At 51.3% G+C, this 18,327-nt stretch overlaps 6 protein-coding genes across 6 annotated transcripts; 4 read left to right on the forward strand and 2 right to left on the reverse strand.

The window, feature by feature from the left end:
- Positions 1 to 182: 182 nt before the first annotated feature.
- On the reverse strand, positions 183 to 3,358 carry BDP55DRAFT_734602 (WD repeat domain-containing protein; the record flags this gene model as incomplete). The annotated part of the gene is made up of 4 exons (XM_060580225.1): positions 183 to 2,673; positions 2,727 to 2,860; positions 2,919 to 3,058; positions 3,187 to 3,358. The coding sequence occupies 4 exons, from the start codon at positions 3,356 to 3,358 to the stop codon at positions 183 to 185; spliced, it is 2,937 nt and encodes a 978-aa protein (XP_060422634.1).
- Positions 3,359 to 6,205: 2,847 nt separating this feature from the next.
- On the forward strand, positions 6,206 to 7,520 carry BDP55DRAFT_734603 (eRF1 domain 1; the record flags this gene model as incomplete). The annotated part of the gene is made up of 2 exons (XM_060580226.1): positions 6,206 to 6,286; positions 6,402 to 7,520. The coding sequence occupies 2 exons, from the start codon at positions 6,206 to 6,208 to the stop codon at positions 7,518 to 7,520; spliced, it is 1,200 nt and encodes a 399-aa protein (XP_060422635.1).
- A 97-nt stretch (positions 7,521 to 7,617) lies between these two features.
- Positions 7,618 to 9,302, forward strand: BDP55DRAFT_684315 (aldo/keto reductase). The gene is made up of 4 exons (XM_060576397.1): positions 7,618 to 8,203; positions 8,259 to 8,269; positions 8,326 to 8,383; positions 8,438 to 9,302. Exons 1-4 carry the CDS (start codon positions 7,988 to 7,990, stop codon positions 9,179 to 9,181), a joined length of 1,029 nt encoding a protein of 342 aa, XP_060422636.1. The 5' UTR covers positions 7,618 to 7,987; the 3' UTR covers positions 9,182 to 9,302.
- A 2,022-nt stretch (positions 9,303 to 11,324) lies between these two features.
- On the forward strand, positions 11,325 to 12,083 carry BDP55DRAFT_708576 (uncharacterized protein; the record flags this gene model as incomplete). The annotated part of the gene is made up of 3 exons (XM_060578105.1): positions 11,325 to 11,658; positions 11,715 to 11,792; positions 11,845 to 12,083. The coding sequence occupies 3 exons, from the start codon at positions 11,325 to 11,327 to the stop codon at positions 12,081 to 12,083; spliced, it is 651 nt and encodes a 216-aa protein (XP_060422637.1).
- Positions 12,084 to 13,123: 1,040 nt separating this feature from the next.
- Positions 13,124 to 14,474, forward strand: BDP55DRAFT_595230 (uncharacterized protein). The gene is made up of 2 exons (XM_060570980.1): positions 13,124 to 13,301; positions 13,370 to 14,474. The coding sequence occupies exons 1-2, from the start codon at positions 13,221 to 13,223 to the stop codon at positions 14,309 to 14,311; spliced, it is 1,023 nt and encodes a 340-aa protein (XP_060422638.1). The 5' UTR covers positions 13,124 to 13,220; the 3' UTR covers positions 14,312 to 14,474.
- Positions 14,452 to 16,429, reverse strand: BDP55DRAFT_684318 (benzoate 4-monooxygenase cytochrome P450). The gene is made up of 4 exons (XM_060576398.1): positions 16,103 to 16,429; positions 15,332 to 16,041; positions 14,854 to 15,278; positions 14,452 to 14,795 (listed from the first exon to the last, which is right to left on the reverse strand). Exons 1-4 carry the CDS (start codon positions 16,347 to 16,349, stop codon positions 14,630 to 14,632), a joined length of 1,548 nt encoding a protein of 515 aa, XP_060422639.1. The 5' UTR covers positions 16,350 to 16,429; the 3' UTR covers positions 14,452 to 14,629.
- Positions 16,430 to 18,327: the final 1,898 nt, after the last annotated feature.

Here is an 18,327-nt window from a genome sequence, read left to right on the forward strand (position 1 = left end):
TAATCTCTTTGTAGCCGTTATTGTGTGGGGTATCTGGTGTTCTTGATCATGATAGATGCGCCTCGTCGTATCGTGCCCAAACGGTCAAACCCATCGCCGTCGGAAAGAAATGGAAAAGATCAAAACAAACCCCAAGTACCTTCTGTCATTAGTCAAACTCCTCTCGTGTCTCTCCCTCGTCTCTACCTGCCGTCCTCGGCAAGCTTACCGCACTTGACGCAGATAAGACGTTGTCTGCCGCCAACTCTCTTCGCTTTGAAATCTTTGCTCGCACACTTTTGACAAGACATCTGCTCACCGTCTTCGCTGGTGTACTCGGAGCTTAGACGGCTGACAACAGAGTTACGGAGACGATTCTCGATTCTCGAGTCGTCTGGTTGTAGCAGATGTTCATCCGCCTCGGTCTTATCTGCAGCATCCTCAATGCTCTTCGTTGTGCCTTTGTGCTCCTCCTCCACGGCCAAATCGTATATGCCCGCCCCTAGGCTCTTGCGACGGGATGCTTTGGTGCCATTACTAGCCGACGTTTGCGTTGTGTCTGCTGTGCTCATGCTGTTTCGCCCCTGGCCAACCTGCGATTGCGATGTGTTGACGTTACTGAAGGACACTGATGATCGCAATGATGAGATCCCTCGCCATCGATTGAGATTCCAGAAAGAATAGCTGGCGCCGGCAGGATCAAGTCGGAGCTCGTCGCTTTCGTCATCGTCGGCGGATCGGAAAGAGAAACTCGGGGTCGGAGGAATGGACGGAGCCCGGTCGCGGGAAGCCCGGCTCGATGTGGGACTAGCTGGAAGTTGCGGACGTACCGGTGGTGACGATCCACTGTATGGTTGTTTTCGCGCTTCTGATGCAAGGTTGGAGGCACTGTTGTTAATTGGTGTCCGTGACGCTTTGCTAGGTGACAGAGACCGCGGACTTTGAGACGCTGTAATGACCATGGAGCTCGGGCGCCCACTTTCGATCCCTTGCCGCCACGTATTGATGTCGGAACTCAGCTGAGCGCCTCCAGGGGCTGCCAGACGGGAAACCGACCCCCGGCGTGAGCGCGGTTGACTGCCGACGCTTGTGCGTGTTGCTACACTTCCGCTGCGTCCAACTCCAACAATGCTTCCACCCATGCGCCGGGAGAATGTTGAGCCCGTCTCCCAGTTCTCATGACGGCGTTTGATGTATGCACAGTCCTGACGGAAGACCTTGATGCCCCCAGATTGGTCCGTAGTGACGAGAATTTGCCCATCAAAGTGTTTCGACTTCTCAATGTAAGCAGGTGATTCTTCCGGTCTCTTGATCTTCTGCTGCTTGACCTGAGGTTTCTCATCGTCCGAGTTACCTGTTTGGCTGGCGATGGACTCCTCGAGACTCATCAGAGTTACGGGGGGCGGATTACAAAGGTCGTAAAGAGGATCTCCCGAACCACCAAGAAGCTGGCGCGATTTGGTCGGCGCAAATATTGCTGTTGAAACTCGATCTGAGTGCGCATCGAAGTATTCGCAAGGCTTCTCCTTGTCCGATTCTGCAGCTTTCACAGACCAGATGTACGTTCTCTTGTCTTCGCTGCCAGACACAATCCACTGTCCGTTGTCGCTGAAGTCGGCATGGATTTGACTGCAGGTGTTTTCGTAGCCTTTGAACTTGGATTCCAGGCTCTTGTCGCGCAGGTTATAGATGCGCACTCTTGAGTCGTTGGATGTGATCAACACCTTGACTTCGTCATCAATGACCATCGTCTTAATGCCAGTAATCTTGCTGCCCTTAGCATTCTTGCCTCTCGATGATCGCACGTGCAGCTGGGAGCTCTGTTTGAGACCCTCTGTGTCGTAGAACATGCACATGCCGGAGAGCCCTCCAGCTATCGCAGTCTTCCCGTCAGGCGAGAATGCCACAGCTGTGATGAGATCTGATAATTGAGCAGAGTATGCCACAGCTTTGTCTGGAATACTCCAAAGACGCAGTGCCGAGTCGAGGGATCCCGCAAGGAAGAACCGGTCGTCGGTAGGATGAAACGCTATCGATGTGACAAAGTCCTTGTGTTTGAAGGTGCAGAGACATTCTTTTCTGCTGATGTGCCATAAGCGAACAGTCTTGTCCATCGATGACGACAACAGAAAGTTGTTTTTGCTCCAACTGAGGTCCAGTACTTCACCGGTATGCCCTCGGAACTCATGAATCGGCTTGCTTCGAAAGACCGGCGCACTCAACCTTTCTCCACTGGCCCCATTCGCATTTTCCTCCTCCTCATGACGGCGCCGCTCCTCATGCGTTGTTATCACAGCCCATACTCTCACAACTTGATCTTTCCCCGCAGCAGCGAAGTATCTGCCATCAGTGCTGAATTCCGTGGCCCAAATAGCTCCGGTCGTATTCGATCGTCGAGTGTCGGTCGTTGCTCTTATTGGCGTACCTTTGTCGTCTTTCGAGTCGGACTGCGGGATGAATAGCTCCTGGGCAAGGAACATGCGGTTGAATTCACGCATCTTTTTGCTGTGTGCCTTGACCCGGATGTACCGTGGAGGTTCTTTGTGGTGAGGTATGTAACCGGACCCGATGACTGAACCAAAGGCCTGGGCATTGGTCCCGTCGATTCGGTGATCACTAAAGACGGACTCCTCGTCATCCTCGCGTCTTCGTCCACCTCGCATACTCAATCGACTTAGGAACGACGGCCCTTTCCTACAATTGGTCAGTACCATTGGCATGAATTGAGGGGACACGAGAGTGCGCACTTTTTGTCCTTGGTGGCATCGAACGCATGCGCCGGAGGCTTCGTCGGCTGCTCTGGATCCGGAGTCGGACTGTCGGGGCGTTTGCGAAGCTGAGGAGGAACAGTATGGCCAGTGTTGGTTCGCATCAAAATGTGCTGTGGAAAGTTAGCAACGAAAGCCTACCCTACGGCCATGCCAACGGCGGCAACTAACCTGAGATAGTGGGTCGATTGCAGCTGGAGATTGGACGGCGGCTGGCGAGGGCTTGTCGGCCTTGCCGTCCTTTGCGTTCGGTGTTGTACTCCGAACGAGCTTCGTGGGCGTCTTCTTGGCAAAGGTCGGAAAACTGCTGCCTATGCAACGATTAGCATCCACCGTGTCCGCCACACAGGGTCAATTACGTTCCCCAGTCTCAATTTTGAAGAGACGAGGAGCCTCTTGGTGGCCCTAGTGCATGGTAGATTCGCATATCTTTACGTACCTTGAGACTCTGAACCGCCAGGTGACTTCTGGGCAGTCGAGGAGCCTTCACGGCTGAGGGGAGTCGAGAGACGGGGTTCAGAAACGGGCGTCGGGGGCGGTAGTGGTGGTGCCTGGCCATCTTCGCGACGGCCGGCGTCCATGGACTTTATGGCAGATGTAGGAGTCGACATTTCCCATCATGCGAACACCGACAAGAGAGACAGCCGCGTACAGAATTACAGACACTTGGGCCGTTGGTGGGCGCCAGAGGTAAGCGCGGGTAAGCTGAGTAGGTCGTGGCCCTGAATTCGAGGTGTGCTGGTCGTCGGTGGGTGGTTGAGCGGTTCAAGATGTAGTAATACGAGCGATCCGAGACACCCGAGCTTCACGAATGGGATTGGAGCAGTGTGACGACGGTGGGCGGATGATTTGACGGTCCAACGGGGTGGCCGGAATACGTAGACGGCCGATATTGCCGTCGCCGCGGGTGGCCGTGAATTGGACGGTCGGGTTTGTCTACTAAGAACGTCGCTCTCCTGGGCCCGTCGTTCCCGATACGAATTTTTTTCTTTGGAAACGAGAAGAAGCGGACTTTGTCCTGGGCGCGACGCGAAGTTTTCTCCCGAAGAGAAACGGCGCCCGCTCGCTTGACCGTCGTTGGTCAAACGCGTTCGGTGGTGGTGTTTTCTGGTGGTTGGGAGACTGGGTACGTATTACGCGGGTTCGGATTCGTCCAGTCCGCGTATTCCGTATGCTAAAGCAAAGCACCCACGCAGCCCGCGTTTCCACCCTTTCTTTGATGAACTTAGAACAGGTAATGTATGCACCTGTAGCCTGTGATGGCTAGTGGTGGTCGGTAAGCAATTCCAGAGCCCTGCTAGTTGCCTTCTGCGGCGAGTCGGGTTTGCTTGGTAATTTTACCGCAAGGTTATGGAACGTATCTGTACTCGGAGGGATACGCAGTAAAGTAATCAAGAAAGACAAAGCTGTACGTGTGTATCCGTAAATTCTCGGCTGGATCCGCACAGCTTCCCTTGCAGATGTCCAGGATACACCGGCTTCGAAGAGGGCAGAGTGTGGGGGAACAGGAACGCAGAAACGGTCGCGTTTCTTTTTCTGGCGCAAAGAGTCGGGGAAGATGAGACTGGCCCAGATCTAAGCGTACCCTGGCCAGATCGAACAGCAAAAAATAGAGTCTGGAGTAATGGGTACCGAGCCGAGGCACGAGGCCATTGGCAATTGGGTTTGCGCGCAGTTGACAGTCGGAGCGGAGATGACGATGTTTATGCTGTCGATGATTTCTCTCTATGGAGTGCGCAAAGATGATATAGAAGAGTGTTGTCTTGAATATAGAAGCCGGCTGAAAGGATGAGCAGGGAAATGTACAAAGTGGACAGAACTTTGGAGAGAGGAAGGAAGAGTGGACCATAAGCGAGAGGAGGCAGGCGCGCCGAAAACAGCAGGTCGGCGTCAGATGTAAGAAACGATTGCGAGGGAACTCAGAGACAACACTCATTCCCGTCAGTCCCATAGGGTAACACAAGGCGAAACTCAAGGCGACACACACAAAATAACACTGCCCTGGGTAACAGGAGGCTTGGAGGCTGGAGCACTGACACCAGACTGGAACTCGGAACTGGATCGCCTGCTTGCTGACGCCAACACTGGACGATCGCCACCAGCGAGCTCCTCCTCCCCCTCTCCTTCGCAGTAACCAGGGGCACATTGAACCATCACCCTCTAGAGTCAAGGCTGTGTTGTGTTGTGAATATGGAATACCGCGACCCACCCAGCAACCTTTGATCGTGGCACTTTGGAGGGCTGCAGCTAGCCATGGTTTGCTTCTCCTCAAGGCTACGGATAGAGCCCAAATCCAACTCTGGTAAGGCTTCCAGCCAACCATGCGACATCTAATCCATCCAGACTGCAAACATGGCGTTTGCTTATAGAGTTTAGACAGTCTAGTTTGTTTTCCACAGTGACAAGGAGCCGACACAATTGTGCACTCTTCATCGCTTCCCCACAAACACCCCCGCCTTTCAATTCTGCACCGGCAAGTTGGAAATGGCGATTTTTGAGGAAAGGCCATAAAGCAATAAGCTGTATGCAGAGTATGAATAGAACAAGGGTCTTTGGGAAATGGCAGGGTGTCACAACGATGACGGGACCTATGACGTCGATCTACACTCGCCCGACTGTGCCCGGAACTCAACGTGGAAGCCCAAGCCAGGCGGAGATGGGCAGGGGACGCACCATAGCACCGGCCGTCATTTGACCCATCTGAGCCGCATGGGGGTTTGGATTGATACCCTTTTGGAGGGACCAAAGGGTCTGCGACGTAGAACTATCGACGGTCTTCAGGGAGATTTGCTAAAATCAAAGACTTCAGACGAGTCTTCCTCAAAAGAGACGTTGACCTCGGCGACGCTTCAAGCAAAAGTACCTCAGCACTTCGGCTGGCAATGAGGCAAGTGGCAGCTCCGACCCTTCTGAGGCGTCGGGGATTCGTCCAGTGTTCTAACTTCACAACAGGAGGGAACCTTGAGCACCCGGCCGAGACGGGATTTGGAGCAGAATGTCTCCCAAACTTCTGGGATCATGGAGGGAAGACTCAAACCCAATTGTGTTCCCTTTTCGGCTTTTCACGTGGTCCCAAGCACCTAAGGCAACCTTAACAATAGAGGCTCTGAAAAGGTGAGGATTGTTATCGGACCTGTCTCGAATAGCGATGACGATAAGAGAATAATCGGAGATACGTGCCTTCCATTTGGTGGAGTACTCCGTACCTTACTCAAGGTTCCCCGCCAAGCGCTTTTGGCGTCACTTTCGGAGATACAGCGCAGTGACGGCCTAAAGTGATGCGCAGTGCACTCCCTTCTCCAGCAGTCAGAGCCCAGAGGCAATCCAATCTACCAATCTGCGTCGAGATATTTTCAAACATTCTTGATCCTCCTCGTCGCAACTTCGATTTCTTTCCTACCGGAACCCGGCACTTTCTTTCCACCACCGCGTGCTTCTGTAGCACTCTCTCCTCCAAGATGAAGCTCGTTCCTACCAAGCCGTCGCAAAATATTGCCGAAGATGCAGTTACTCTCATGCCCGAAGATTCTGAGGATATGGTAGGCAATTTAATCCACTCTGTCCTGTCGCCTGATGCGCCGCCCCACGATGCGAAGCCATGCGACGAGATTCTATTCCCAACAGACCAGTTCAGTCCGGCTGACAGCACAACAGTGGCATGCCTACAACCTCATCAGCCCCGGCGACCTCGTTATGGCGCATGCCGTGAGAAAGGTCGTCGCCGAAACGAAGACCGGCAGCACCGTTTCCGAACGAGTCCACACCGTCCTTGCGATCCAAGTTAAGAGTACATTCTTCGACCCTATTGTCGGCCAGCTCCAGGTCAGCGGCGTAGTCAAGTCGGAGAATGCCTATGTCAGTATGGGCCAATACCACACGCTAGACCTTGAGGTCGCTCGCCCCTTTACATTGAGCAAGCCGCAGGGCTGGGACTCGGTCGCCAAAGACACATTATCAGACAGTCTGTCGGACGACAAAGATGGCGCCATGGCTGCCGTCGTCATGCAGGAGGGCATCGCGAACATCTGTCTCATCAGCCAATTCCGCACCGTCGTCAAACAACGCATCGAGAGCGTTATACCCAAAAAACGAAGCGCCGCAACCGAATCCTCTCAGGGCATGACCCGCTTCTTCGAAAAGACGCTGACCGCCCTGCTCCGAACCGTCAACTTTGACACCCCGAGGCCTTTGCTACTGGCCAGTCCCGGATTCACCGCGGCCGATTTCAAAAAGTATATTGCGGACGAAGGAAGAGACAAGTCGGACAAGAAGCTGTTAGGAATAGTCAGGGAGGCAGTCGTCATTCACACAAACTCGGGCCACGTGCACAGCCTCAATGAGGTTCTCAAGAGCCCTGAGATGGGCAACAGGCTCAAGGACTTCAAGTTCACCAAGGAGACGAAATTGATGGATCAGTTCTTTGATAGACTTCGCCTGGAAGACGGACGGGCATGGTACGGGACAACATCAGTGGCAAAAGCGGTCAACGAAGGCGCCATCGGTCCTGGTGGCGGCGTCCTTATCATGAATAACTCGCTATTCCGCAGCTCTGACATTCCTACGAGGAAAAAGTACGTGGCCATGGTGGACAAGGTCAAGGCGGACGGTGGCGATGTCAGGATTCTCAGCAGTGATCACGAGAGCGGCAAGCGGCTGGACATGCTGGGGAGCGTTGCCGCCATTCTGTCCTACCCCATCCACGACCTGGATGATGACGAGGACGAGGATAGCGCTGCGACTAGTGGTGAAGCTGGAGGCGAGTCGATCATCTGAGTCAAGTGCGTATATATATATGAGTTCATGATATCCAAAAAGGTGCGTCTTGGGAAAAGATTGTATAGAAGCAGGGAATACAAAAACATATTAAATCATCAAACACGTTTGGGTGAACTAGCGCATCTGAATTGGATACAACGGAACAACACAGGCAGTATGGGCGAAGGTAAGATCGCGATGGAGGGGCATCGATGGCGGGGTAATCAGTGCTGCCCGCTCCCCCTCCCCCTCATTTCCGGGCTAGGCTCATGACGTCGGGTACCTGGGCCACTGCTTGTGCTCACTAAACAGCCCGACCTGGAGTGAAGGGACACCTGACGCGATTCGTGATCCAGTGAACAGGAGCCTACGGCAGCGCGCAACAGTTCGGCATAACAACACCGAACATGCAGCTGATAGACTGGACCTGGAAGGTGCAAATGGCGGGGGATCTCTCCTCATCTTATCCCGGACCGGAGTGACTAATGGCCTCATTCGGGACGAAAATTCCCAAATCGCGATTGCAAGTGCTCTCGGCCAACTCATCTGTTTTCTTCAACTCTTCTCATCTTCAAAAGCGCAAACTCAATCACCCCATCACTTTCTCCACGCACATATTTTGCACCATGGCGTCCGCACTCACACTTCAATCCAAGCAGAAGCTGAACAACGGCCTCGAAATCCCCGTGCTGGGTTATGGCGTGCGACTCCTTGCCTTGCGCGATTATCGTGGCCTTATTGCTGACCTTCACATAGCTCTGGAAGACGTAAGTAGAATTACAACTGAATGATAACCACCGACGTTGCCAACACCAATTGATAGTGCGCCCGAGGAAGCTGAAAAGGTCACTACTGAAGCTCTCAAAGTCGGCTACCGTCATGTGAGTTCCGCGTCATAGGCTTCGATTTACATCACCTCCTGACTACCCTCAAAGGTCGACTCGGCGGCTTCATACAGGAACGAGGCTGGTGCCGGAGCTGCCATTCGCGGTGCCAAGGACATCCCCCGCTCCGAACTCTTCTTCACCTCCAAGGTTCGCTACATCAACTACGACGACGCCAAGGACCAGGTAGAGGAGACTCTGGAAAAGACCGGCCTTGACTACATCGACCTGATGCTGCTTCACTGCCCCTATGGTGGCTCAGAGGGTCGCAAGGGCGCCTGGAAGGCCCTCGTCGAGGCCCAAGAAGCTGGTCTAGTCAAGTCCATTGGCGTCAGCAATTACGGCGTGCACCATCTGGACGAGCTCGAGACGCACATCAAAGAGCTTGAGGAGGAGCGCGGCGGCAAAGGCAAAGGCGGCGCCATCAACGTCGCACAGTACGAGATCCATCCCTGGTGCGCGCGCAACGACATCGTGCAGTGGCTCCAGAAGCGCAACGTCGCTATTGAGGCCTATAGCCCTCTGGTCAGAGGTGAGAAATGGGGCGACAAGACTCTCAAGGCCTTGGCCGACAAGCACGGCAAGTCTGAGGCTCAGATCCTGCTGCGCTGGAGCTTGCAAAAGGGCTACATCCCTCTCCCCAAGAGTGTTACGCCCACCCGTATCCTGGATAACACCAAAATTTACGACTTCCAGCTGCCGGACGAGGATGTCAAGAACTTGGAGACAGACGAGTACTCCCCGGTCTGCTGGGACCCAACTGTTAGCCCCTTGGACGGACCAAAGAGTGGTTGAGAGCATCTAGGGTCATTAACGATGTAGCATAGCTTGGGCTCTTTCGTTTTCAGCGACACATTAATTCATCATATCAATCAGCCAATAAAGATGCAAAGAAGTACCACACATTTGCTAAAAACTTGTGCGTTAACTGCAGGTGCATGCAACTTGGTTGTATCACCAGGCTCTCGGAGTGACCAAGTATCTCTTGTGATCACGTTAATCACGTGGGAACTGGTCATCGACTGCGACAACGACCAAATCTTAGCTCCCATTGTGCCTTCTTGCCGTATCTATCATCATCTAGTGGTCCCCTCAATCCACAGAACATGATATCAGGATGGGCATGTCGAGAAGGAGAGTTGCGACCAATAACGATTTCGTTATTAACCTCGAAGCGCGGGTCTACCGCTCTCAAATTCAGTGGTGTATCAAGGCCATCAGACTGCGAGCTCTTCCCCAGTATCGCGATGCCCTATGCAACTATCACTGCGATAGCTAGCTCTGTGTCTATTTGTTAAGTCAGGGCCGCTTTTGAGACGACAAGCTCTAATCGGTCCTGTATACCTTATTCTACATTGTTCTACATTTGGCAAGGTAGACGAAGGTTCATAAGTCATTGGTTGTAGCCGACGTCAAGAAGGTCGTAACTTGCACATAACTGTTCGCAAGTCCTCACAACTCGTGGATGGGAGTGTGTTTTCAGGGCATCAAGCATTTGATCACAAACCTGGCTGATCTCAAGCAACTTCACTCTTCCTAGAACAACTAACGATTAGCGCGAACAGTTTTGCCGATGGGATTGGTCACGCGACATTCATCACTGTGTAGTACCTAAGTACTGTTCTGTTTCAAATATATCCCGATATTGGAAGCTAATCAGAACCAAGTCACCGTTTGATCTGTGCGACTCTACAACGGCCAATAGCTTTCAATGGCCATTAAGTGAGGCTCTCGTCTGTTCTGGTAGTTAGCCCTACCCGTTGTCTCGTCGTTCACATCAAGGTTCCGCCTTTGAAGGGAGTCTTGAATAGAGTTTTCTGTTGTCCTTGGCATTGACAGCTCAGACTTCGCAAGAGCTGAAGCTTTTGAACCTTAAATGAGCTTGAACTACAACAACTCCAAAGGGCTACAATGTTGTGGTAAGGTAGGCGGTCGTTAAGGTGAAAGCAGAGTATCTAAAGTGAGAGAAAGAAAATGGATGCTGTAATAAGCTTCTCCAGATCGATTTTTGAGCGATAATGAGATCGTGAAAAGCCCTCTCCTTCGTGTCGTCAATGGTGGATGCTTGTGTTGCTGACAAGGGGTTGACAACTCAGTAAGACAAGGCGATGACTTATCACGAGAAGATACATCAATCAACCCTTCTGATGAATCAGGAAGCTCACAACTTCAGAGGAAATCGTTTAACCGGTCAATTTTTCGTATTGAACTAGGCAATCCATTTGAAACCGTTGCGGGGTTGTGTTGCCTCTTCCGAGTCTAGCTCGAAATCTTCAACTGACGATGGGTCCAGTAACGACGACGAAAGAGCAATGCTCAAGCTTTGAGGCGTGCAAAAAGTGACTTGTAATCTCGGGTACCTGCCGTAGAATACAGTACTCCGGGCCGGTATCTCGCAGTGGTGTGATGGCTTTCGCTTTACCAGGGCTGACATGCGCTCCGAGCCTCTATTGCTTGATGATTCTTACGAGTCGCGCCAACAGAGCATAGGCGAAATTGAACTCTCAGTTGCGCAAGAGGAAACCGACGGACGATCTCATCTATATCATTCCGCAACTTACCGTTGCGCTGGATGCCGATCTACCCGTGTGGGCAGGACTAATTTCTCCGTAGGCTGGATCGACCCACGATAGGGGGCACGTCCACCTTTGTTACCAAATGTTTCAACTAGGGGCAGTATCAACTAAATGAAGGCTTGCAGACTTATAAGAACATAAGCATGGGGCTTGGCAACGTTTCTCACGATAGCCAACAGCATCACACTCTCCTTCGATTTTGAACCTTTGCCAACTAAAGAGACAGGACCTCTCGTCATTCGTTTTCCGTCATTTTTCTACGCAACAGTCCTTACAATATGCGCAACTCAATTATTGCCGCCGCCGCTTCCCTGGCTCTGGGAGCCAGAGCTGACATTTACCCCAACTACGAGTATGGTAACATGTTCTACCTTGGCCCTACCACCGGTGGTCAGTACATCACCAAGGCCACCTACAACATGGAGGTTCCCAACCCGCCCACGAACTGGGTCAAGACCGATGAGACCCAGCGCTGGCTCTCTCTCTGGATCGGCGTTCAGGACAACCCGAACAACGCCGATGTGCTCAACATGAACTTTGTCCAGCCCCTTCTCAATTGGGGACCCGACAACTCCGTCTGGGGCTGCAGTGCTCCCAACACACAGTGGTGTGCTGCTGCCAGCACTTACCAGCCCAGCGGTCAAATTGGTCAGGCCTACGTCCCGGTCAACAAGGAGGCCACCCTTGAGTTTGAGAGTATGTTTGCCATGCCCGACGCGATTGTGAGACAAGTTTGCTAAAAAGTTTGGTAGTTTCTCTCAACTCCTCCACCGACATGATCGACCAGAAGATCTGGCAGAACGGAGACCTCATTTCTTCCGAGTCTGACTGTAAGTTTCGCCAATTTCAACCTTGAAGACACGTGCTGATAATCCATCACAGCAAAGGGCATGAGACCTGCCGTCTTCTACTCTGGCAACGAATGCTACGGCGATGGCTGCGGTACTCTCCCCGCTTACAAGTACACCAACATCACCCTTGTTTTCGACAAGGCTGTGACCAACTTGGCTGACATTATCTCTTACACCAACGCTACCCACACGGAATGGCAGACGAAGGACAACGGCATCACCTGGACCATCGACTCCATCACCATCGCGGAGGACAACTTGACGGAATAAACCGACATTCTTTCTCAAAGCCCGAAGCTCTTTGTTATCTATGGCTTTCTATTCCTGTAAATACGTTGTCACCAAGACTGGCTGTGTAAGGCTTGGCAAATGTGCTATAAACCATTGTAGATATCAAACTGCACATACTCTAGGGCGACATTGCCTGCTAATCTTCTGTACGAGGCGCCGTGTAAATACTTGGGTCTTGTAGAATGAGATGCTTCTGAACCAAAACGCGACGGGTTTTCAGTAATACATCTTATCAGCCTCACGTCTTCCGAGTAAGAGTCTTTGACGTCGTGAGTGTGGAGAATGCCAAGGCCACGGACACTCGGTGACCACGGCGCGGAGCCCGGCTTGGCGCAAACAGGAAGAAGGCACCATGACGGAGTTAAAAATCTGCAGATATGAGAGCAGATTGCCTAAAACGGATTCTCTGACGTCTAAAATGGGAAGTAAGACATCAATATCTGTGGCTGTCCATGATCTCAGTGGGGTAAACACCGCCCGATGGCGAAGCGTCGGAGCTGAGATTTCCCAATGAGGAAACTCGAGTTACCGACTCTTGGCCACAGCTGACGGACTTACGCCAATCTCACAACGCTAATGTGATACAAGCGCCATTGACAGATAAACGCGTTAAGAGAGTCGAGTCTGATCTAATGTTCCAAGATATTTAGCGCATTTGGATTGCTTAATACCGGCACGGCCAACAGACCATAGTCCATAGAATACGATTGGAAGCTAGCGTGAAAAGTGCACTGACGTTGCCTGCAATCGAAAGACTTCTTCCTCCTGAAATCTCATACACACGGCGAAGCGTATTTACGCCTAGTGTGCCTGTATATCCGAGTCTAGCGCTCAGTCTCATTCGCCTTGCGATGCATTCGTTGTCTTACGATGGTGATCCACAGTGATGGGTCTTGAATACAGAAGTACCTTCCTTCTCGATTGAAGAATGCTAGTTTTTCCAGACGATGGAGGAAAAGGTATAAAAGCCATCCCGCCATTCATTTGATCGGATTTCATCTAAGCTGTCTTACTGGTATCAAAAGAATATCAAAGCCAACTACCTTGAGTAAAAGCGATCATCGTCCCTTACCTACCAACCATCTATCGTATCAATCCTCAGATTAACTTTGCACAATGGCCCCCAAGACTCTTCAATTCGCCAAGGACCAGCCGGAAGGCTTTGTGAATCGCATCGAGAAGGTTGCCATTGTCGGTGTAAGTACTTCCTGAACCGAATCGTGAGACCTAAGCTGTTCATGACAAAGAAGACTGACACCTTCAAGGCTGCCGGCACAATGGGCAAGTTCGTAGCTCAGGAACTTCTCAAAGGCGGAAGACACACAGTTACCGCAATTACCCGACATGACAGCAATTCCAAATTGCCGGACGGTGTCATTGCTGCAAAGATCAACTACGACGACGAGAGCTCGATCGTGAAGGCTCTAACGGGACAGCAATACTTGATCATCACTATGAAGTCCACCGTCGGCCAGGAGACTCAAAACAAACTCGTACAGGCTGCGGCAAAAGCTGGCGTCCCCTACGTGATGCCGAATGCGTGGGGTCCGGATCCGAAGAATGATGAGATGATGAAAGACGCTCTTCTTGGCTCTTCGTTCCAAGGAGCAGTCAAGGAGATTGAGCGCCTTGGGGTAAGCGAATGGATCATCATGTCTTGCGGATTCTGGTACGAGTTCAGCGTGGCCGGCTCGCCTAATCGGTACGGATTCGACATCAGAAACAAGTCACTGACCCTATTTGACGAGGGCGATGTCAAAATCAACACTTCTACTTGGTCTCAGTGTGGCCGTGGGCTGGCCGCTTTCTTGAACCTCAAGTGGCTGCCTGATGACAAGGATGATAAGTCTCCCAACATCCAGAACTGGGCCAACGATGTATTCTACGTCTCTAGTTTCTTGGTGTCACAACGAGACATGTTCGAAAGTATGAAACGGGCCACAGGCACAGCGGACGAGGACTGGGACATCAAGCGCGAGAGCTCGAAGAAGAGGTGGGAGGCTGGCTACGAGGCACTGAGATCAGGCGATAGAAATGGGTTTTCGCGAATGATGTACTCGCGTATCTTTTTCTCCCCGACTGACGGTGACGTCGAACACAAGCATGGGTTGGCGAATGTGGCATTGAACCTTCCGGTTGAGAGTTTAGACGAAGCTACTGCAAAGGCGGTAAATATGTGCATCTCTGGAGAGCTGGACTTTTACTAAGTATATTATATTGCTCTAGACCTGAGGCCGACTCATATCACGCATTCAAGGCTCTGTTGCCCATAGATTAGTGCGAACTTGGTTTCAGGTAGCACTGTATACGATCAGATAGCTACGAGAACGAAGGCCGAATTAAAAATGGTGAAACCGATGATTATCTATTCCCAGTGTGAATTTTATGCAGCGTGTTAACCGGGCACTCAGCTATCAATACTAAATTCGGTCAAGAAAAGATAGACGGCCGTCACACCCAAGCCATTGCTGCTGTTGTTACTTCTAAACAGCCAGTAAAGCCCAACGCTATGATTTGCCTGGTGCTCAGGTGATCTTTATCTTGACAGAAATTGAACCCTTCTTTGTTTGCACCACGATGAGATCATGGTCGTAAGAAATATCTTCGACTGTGGTTTCATGCAGAGTGGATCTCGGGATGACGCGAAGAGCCATCATAGCCACCATATGGTAGACTTCGCAGTATGCCAAGCTGAGGAATCCTGTTAACATCGGGAACCGAAAGGTTTGATCTCGAAGCGAGCACTTACTTCTCACCAATACAAGAGCGACTGCCTTTCCCGAACGCAAGGAGGAACTTCTGCAGCTTATAGTTTGGCTGGCCGTCTATCAGCCAACGCTCAGGAGTGAACTCCCCGGGGTTGGGGAACAATTCCTCGTTCCAGTGGTTAATCATTGATGTCATGCCAACGGGGGTACCTCTGGGAATAAGCCACTCCTTTTTCCCGTCACGAGTCTTGTAGACTAGGTCCTCCTCGCGGGCAATCCTGGCAGATCTGTGCGAGACCCCAGGCATCATGCGAAGAGACTCGTGAATGACTGCCCACAGGTAAGGCTTCTGTTCAAGCTCTGTCCATTTTAGATTCGATGGGTTGAGACCTTGCAACTGCTCCATCAGGCGAGAATAGGTCTGTGGCTGGGCGAGGAGGTAGTACGTCACGACAGTCAGAGTAGCCTGCGTAGCAATATTAGCAAAATGTTAAATAATGGGTGGGAACTCCTTCTCACAGCAGTGGTCTCAGTACCGGCGAGTAAGAAGTTGAAGCCCTCTCCAGAAAGTCGGTACAAGGATTTCTCTTCTTCGGGCAGTGTCTTGGATTCCATGAGATCGGCAAAAACTCTTCCGTTTTCTGGGTTGCTCAAAGCCGCCCTGATATACCCGGGAATAACAACATTCATCTGTCTCATGACAGACCTGATGTCTTCACCCAAGTAATCAGCCATCATAGGCATCACTTGAGCCAGTTTACGACCAAGAGCATTGTGTCTCATCATGTAAGCACTCTTAAAGAAGGACTTCACCCAAGTAGCAAAGTTGGGTTCCCACCCTTCTTGCGAGATGAAACCCATGGGCTCTCCGAAAGCATATTGAGAGATGATATCTGCTGTGAAGCAGTTGAAGGCCTCCTTCACGTCGAAAGGCTCCTTCCCCGCCGAGCGAAGCATTTTGTCAGCCGTGAGCTGGGCAAACTCCTGCACCTCACCCTCAAGTTTGAGCATCTGCTGACGAGAAAAGAACTTTGACAAAGCGCCCTTACGCATCCGATGAACCTCATGTTTGACGGTGGAGAAGCCGGTAACCGAGACAGGGCCTGCACCGCCGGTGTTGAGTTGATGTTGCCACTTGTCGCGGATACGGCCCGGACCAGCATAGACTTCGTCGGTGAAGTAGGGGTCAGATATATGAAGCTCATCCGGGTTTATTCTGATAATGGGCCCTGTGATTGAAGTTGGTTAGAAGCGAATTGCGTCTCAGACCAAGGTTATCGTCGAGTTTACCGTAGTGTTCGTGCATCCGTGCAATGACCTTGCCATATCTGCCAAGCAAACACCAGTCAAAGTACGCTTCGTATAGGTAAGATGCAGCTGCGATCTTGGGACCAGGAAAACGTGCTAATGGATGAAAAGGCGAGATATTGTACAAGGCTATGGCGATGTGGTAAGCGAGATAGAGACCAAGAAAGTAAATGACTACATTGGGACTTAAGGCGGCTTTAAAGCCGCCCACGATGGCGTTTGAGGTCATCTCGGGCACAAATTGCTGGGGTGCCTTCGACGAGTGTGCACGAGGAGGTTGCGTTCTTAGTATCGATGGTGCGACGCAACCTATGTTGAGCGTAGGTTTATGTGACATTTATCTCACGGATTCACCACCGAGGCAGTGCATCTTAAATCTTCTTGGCCCACCAGATACCGGGATATTGATAAAAGCCATGCGCTTACTGGCCGGACGGGCAGCTTTACGACCCGTCTGGACGTCAAGACCAAAGCACAAGCCTGTGAGAAAAGGAGCAACCTTGACGAGAAGAGTCAACTAGCGTTTACTAATGTAGTGAGCCTGCGGGGGCGACCCACAATGCCGAGATGGGACATCTAGTGCCCGTTGAAGAATTCCTCAATGAGACCATAGCACCGACTGTTGACCCACGTACGAAAACAAGCACAACACTCCGTACCGTTGATCTTATTGACATCAGAGGAAATAAGGGATTGTGAGAGTAAAAAGCTCTTCGTATACGTTGGTCTCTATGAGGACAGTTCTGAATCTAGGCATCCTTTGTTCTAGTTGAGGGAGGACAGAAATGTGAATCAGGGTTGCGCTACAAATGTATCCCGGAAGACAAGCTCGCCAGGCCATTGTAACGGGACGTACAGAAATACCGCCTGAATGCAACATGACCAGCACACTGCACTAGGACGAATATCTCAATGATCTTCAAGGGCCCAGGGAATACTGGAACGGACCGGGGGCTGGTGATGGAGACACCTCCACTACGTATCCACTACAGAATTATTGTGACACTTGATTCACCAGCCAGTCGGGTCCAAGGTCTTTCCCCCGCTGAATATGAATAGGCAGCCGCAGCTGTATTACTGAGTATCAAGATGACTGGCAGCCACTTGTGTAAACAGCAGTTCGGTTCTACGACTGATGGGACATTTCTGACATGAGAAAAGACGCAATACCGTATACGTTCCTTCAGGCACCCCTAGGATTGAGGGATGCGAGCTCCAAATCCATGGCCAACTCGAGTCTGATGGCTGGATTTCTTCGATGACAGAGTCGTTATTCCCGCCTGACGGTCGAAGTTGACGATCGAAGTGAGGGAGTTCTCTACATTGAGTAATTGGATCGTCGTTATCTTCTCACTGTAGTGTTTCGACCGAGCGATTCATGGCTTCACAACAATGTTGCTTAGTTATGTTTAAAACCTTAGACAGTGTTCGCTCAGAGCAATGGGCTTTACTCAGGCACCGACTGCCGACACGTCTTTCTTTCATCTTAAGTAGTCTATGTGCGTACTGTCCAGGTCTTCTTTGCATTCTGAAGAGAAGATCAAGCGTCTGCAACATCTATCTGAGTTTGTAGTCATTCGCGAGCACCCATTTGAGCGCCCGCTGGCTAACCACAGCCCACTTTCCTTTGCCCATCTTGTGTTCGGCATGGCTTAGTCATTGGCATGCAACGTACTTTTGAGAGGGAGTAGAGCGAGTCCGTTCTCACTGGCAACCGGGAACTGGGCTAAAACCGAAGATGAGACGCCGTAAAATTTGAATAACCGGGTTCAGTCGATGCCAAGCAATCGTGACTTCCTGTTAACCATAGCTGGGAAACGACGAGCTCCGGAGAACCTACGGAGTACAAGTTACAAGTAGCACGTATTCTGTACTCAACCCATGAGAGAAGCAAACGACACATTACCACCTCGAGAGTTTGAAGGAGCAGTATTTATGATGTCACGCTAAACACCAATGATTTGGATTATCACTTCTCGCTAGTCTATGGCAGAAGGTTTTACGGCCTGATCCTCACCTGCAAGTTGAGGTGGCACAAGACGAAATACTACTTGGTTAAGACCTGGTCGGTTCAAGGTCTTCCTCATGTGCAAGATTTCCCCTACCTATATAAGAAGTGCCCACACAGATGATTACCCTAGATGTTTCGGTCGAGCCTCAGACTTGTGGCTTCTCAAATTTTACCGTCGCTGGATAACTGCCTCTTC

Source organism: Colletotrichum godetiae (genome assembly GCF_030913485.1).
Source record: "Colletotrichum godetiae strain CBS 193.32 chromosome Unknown BDP55scaffold_83, whole genome shotgun sequence".
NCBI classification, from domain to species: domain Eukaryota; kingdom Fungi; phylum Ascomycota; class Sordariomycetes; order Glomerellales; family Glomerellaceae; genus Colletotrichum; species Colletotrichum godetiae.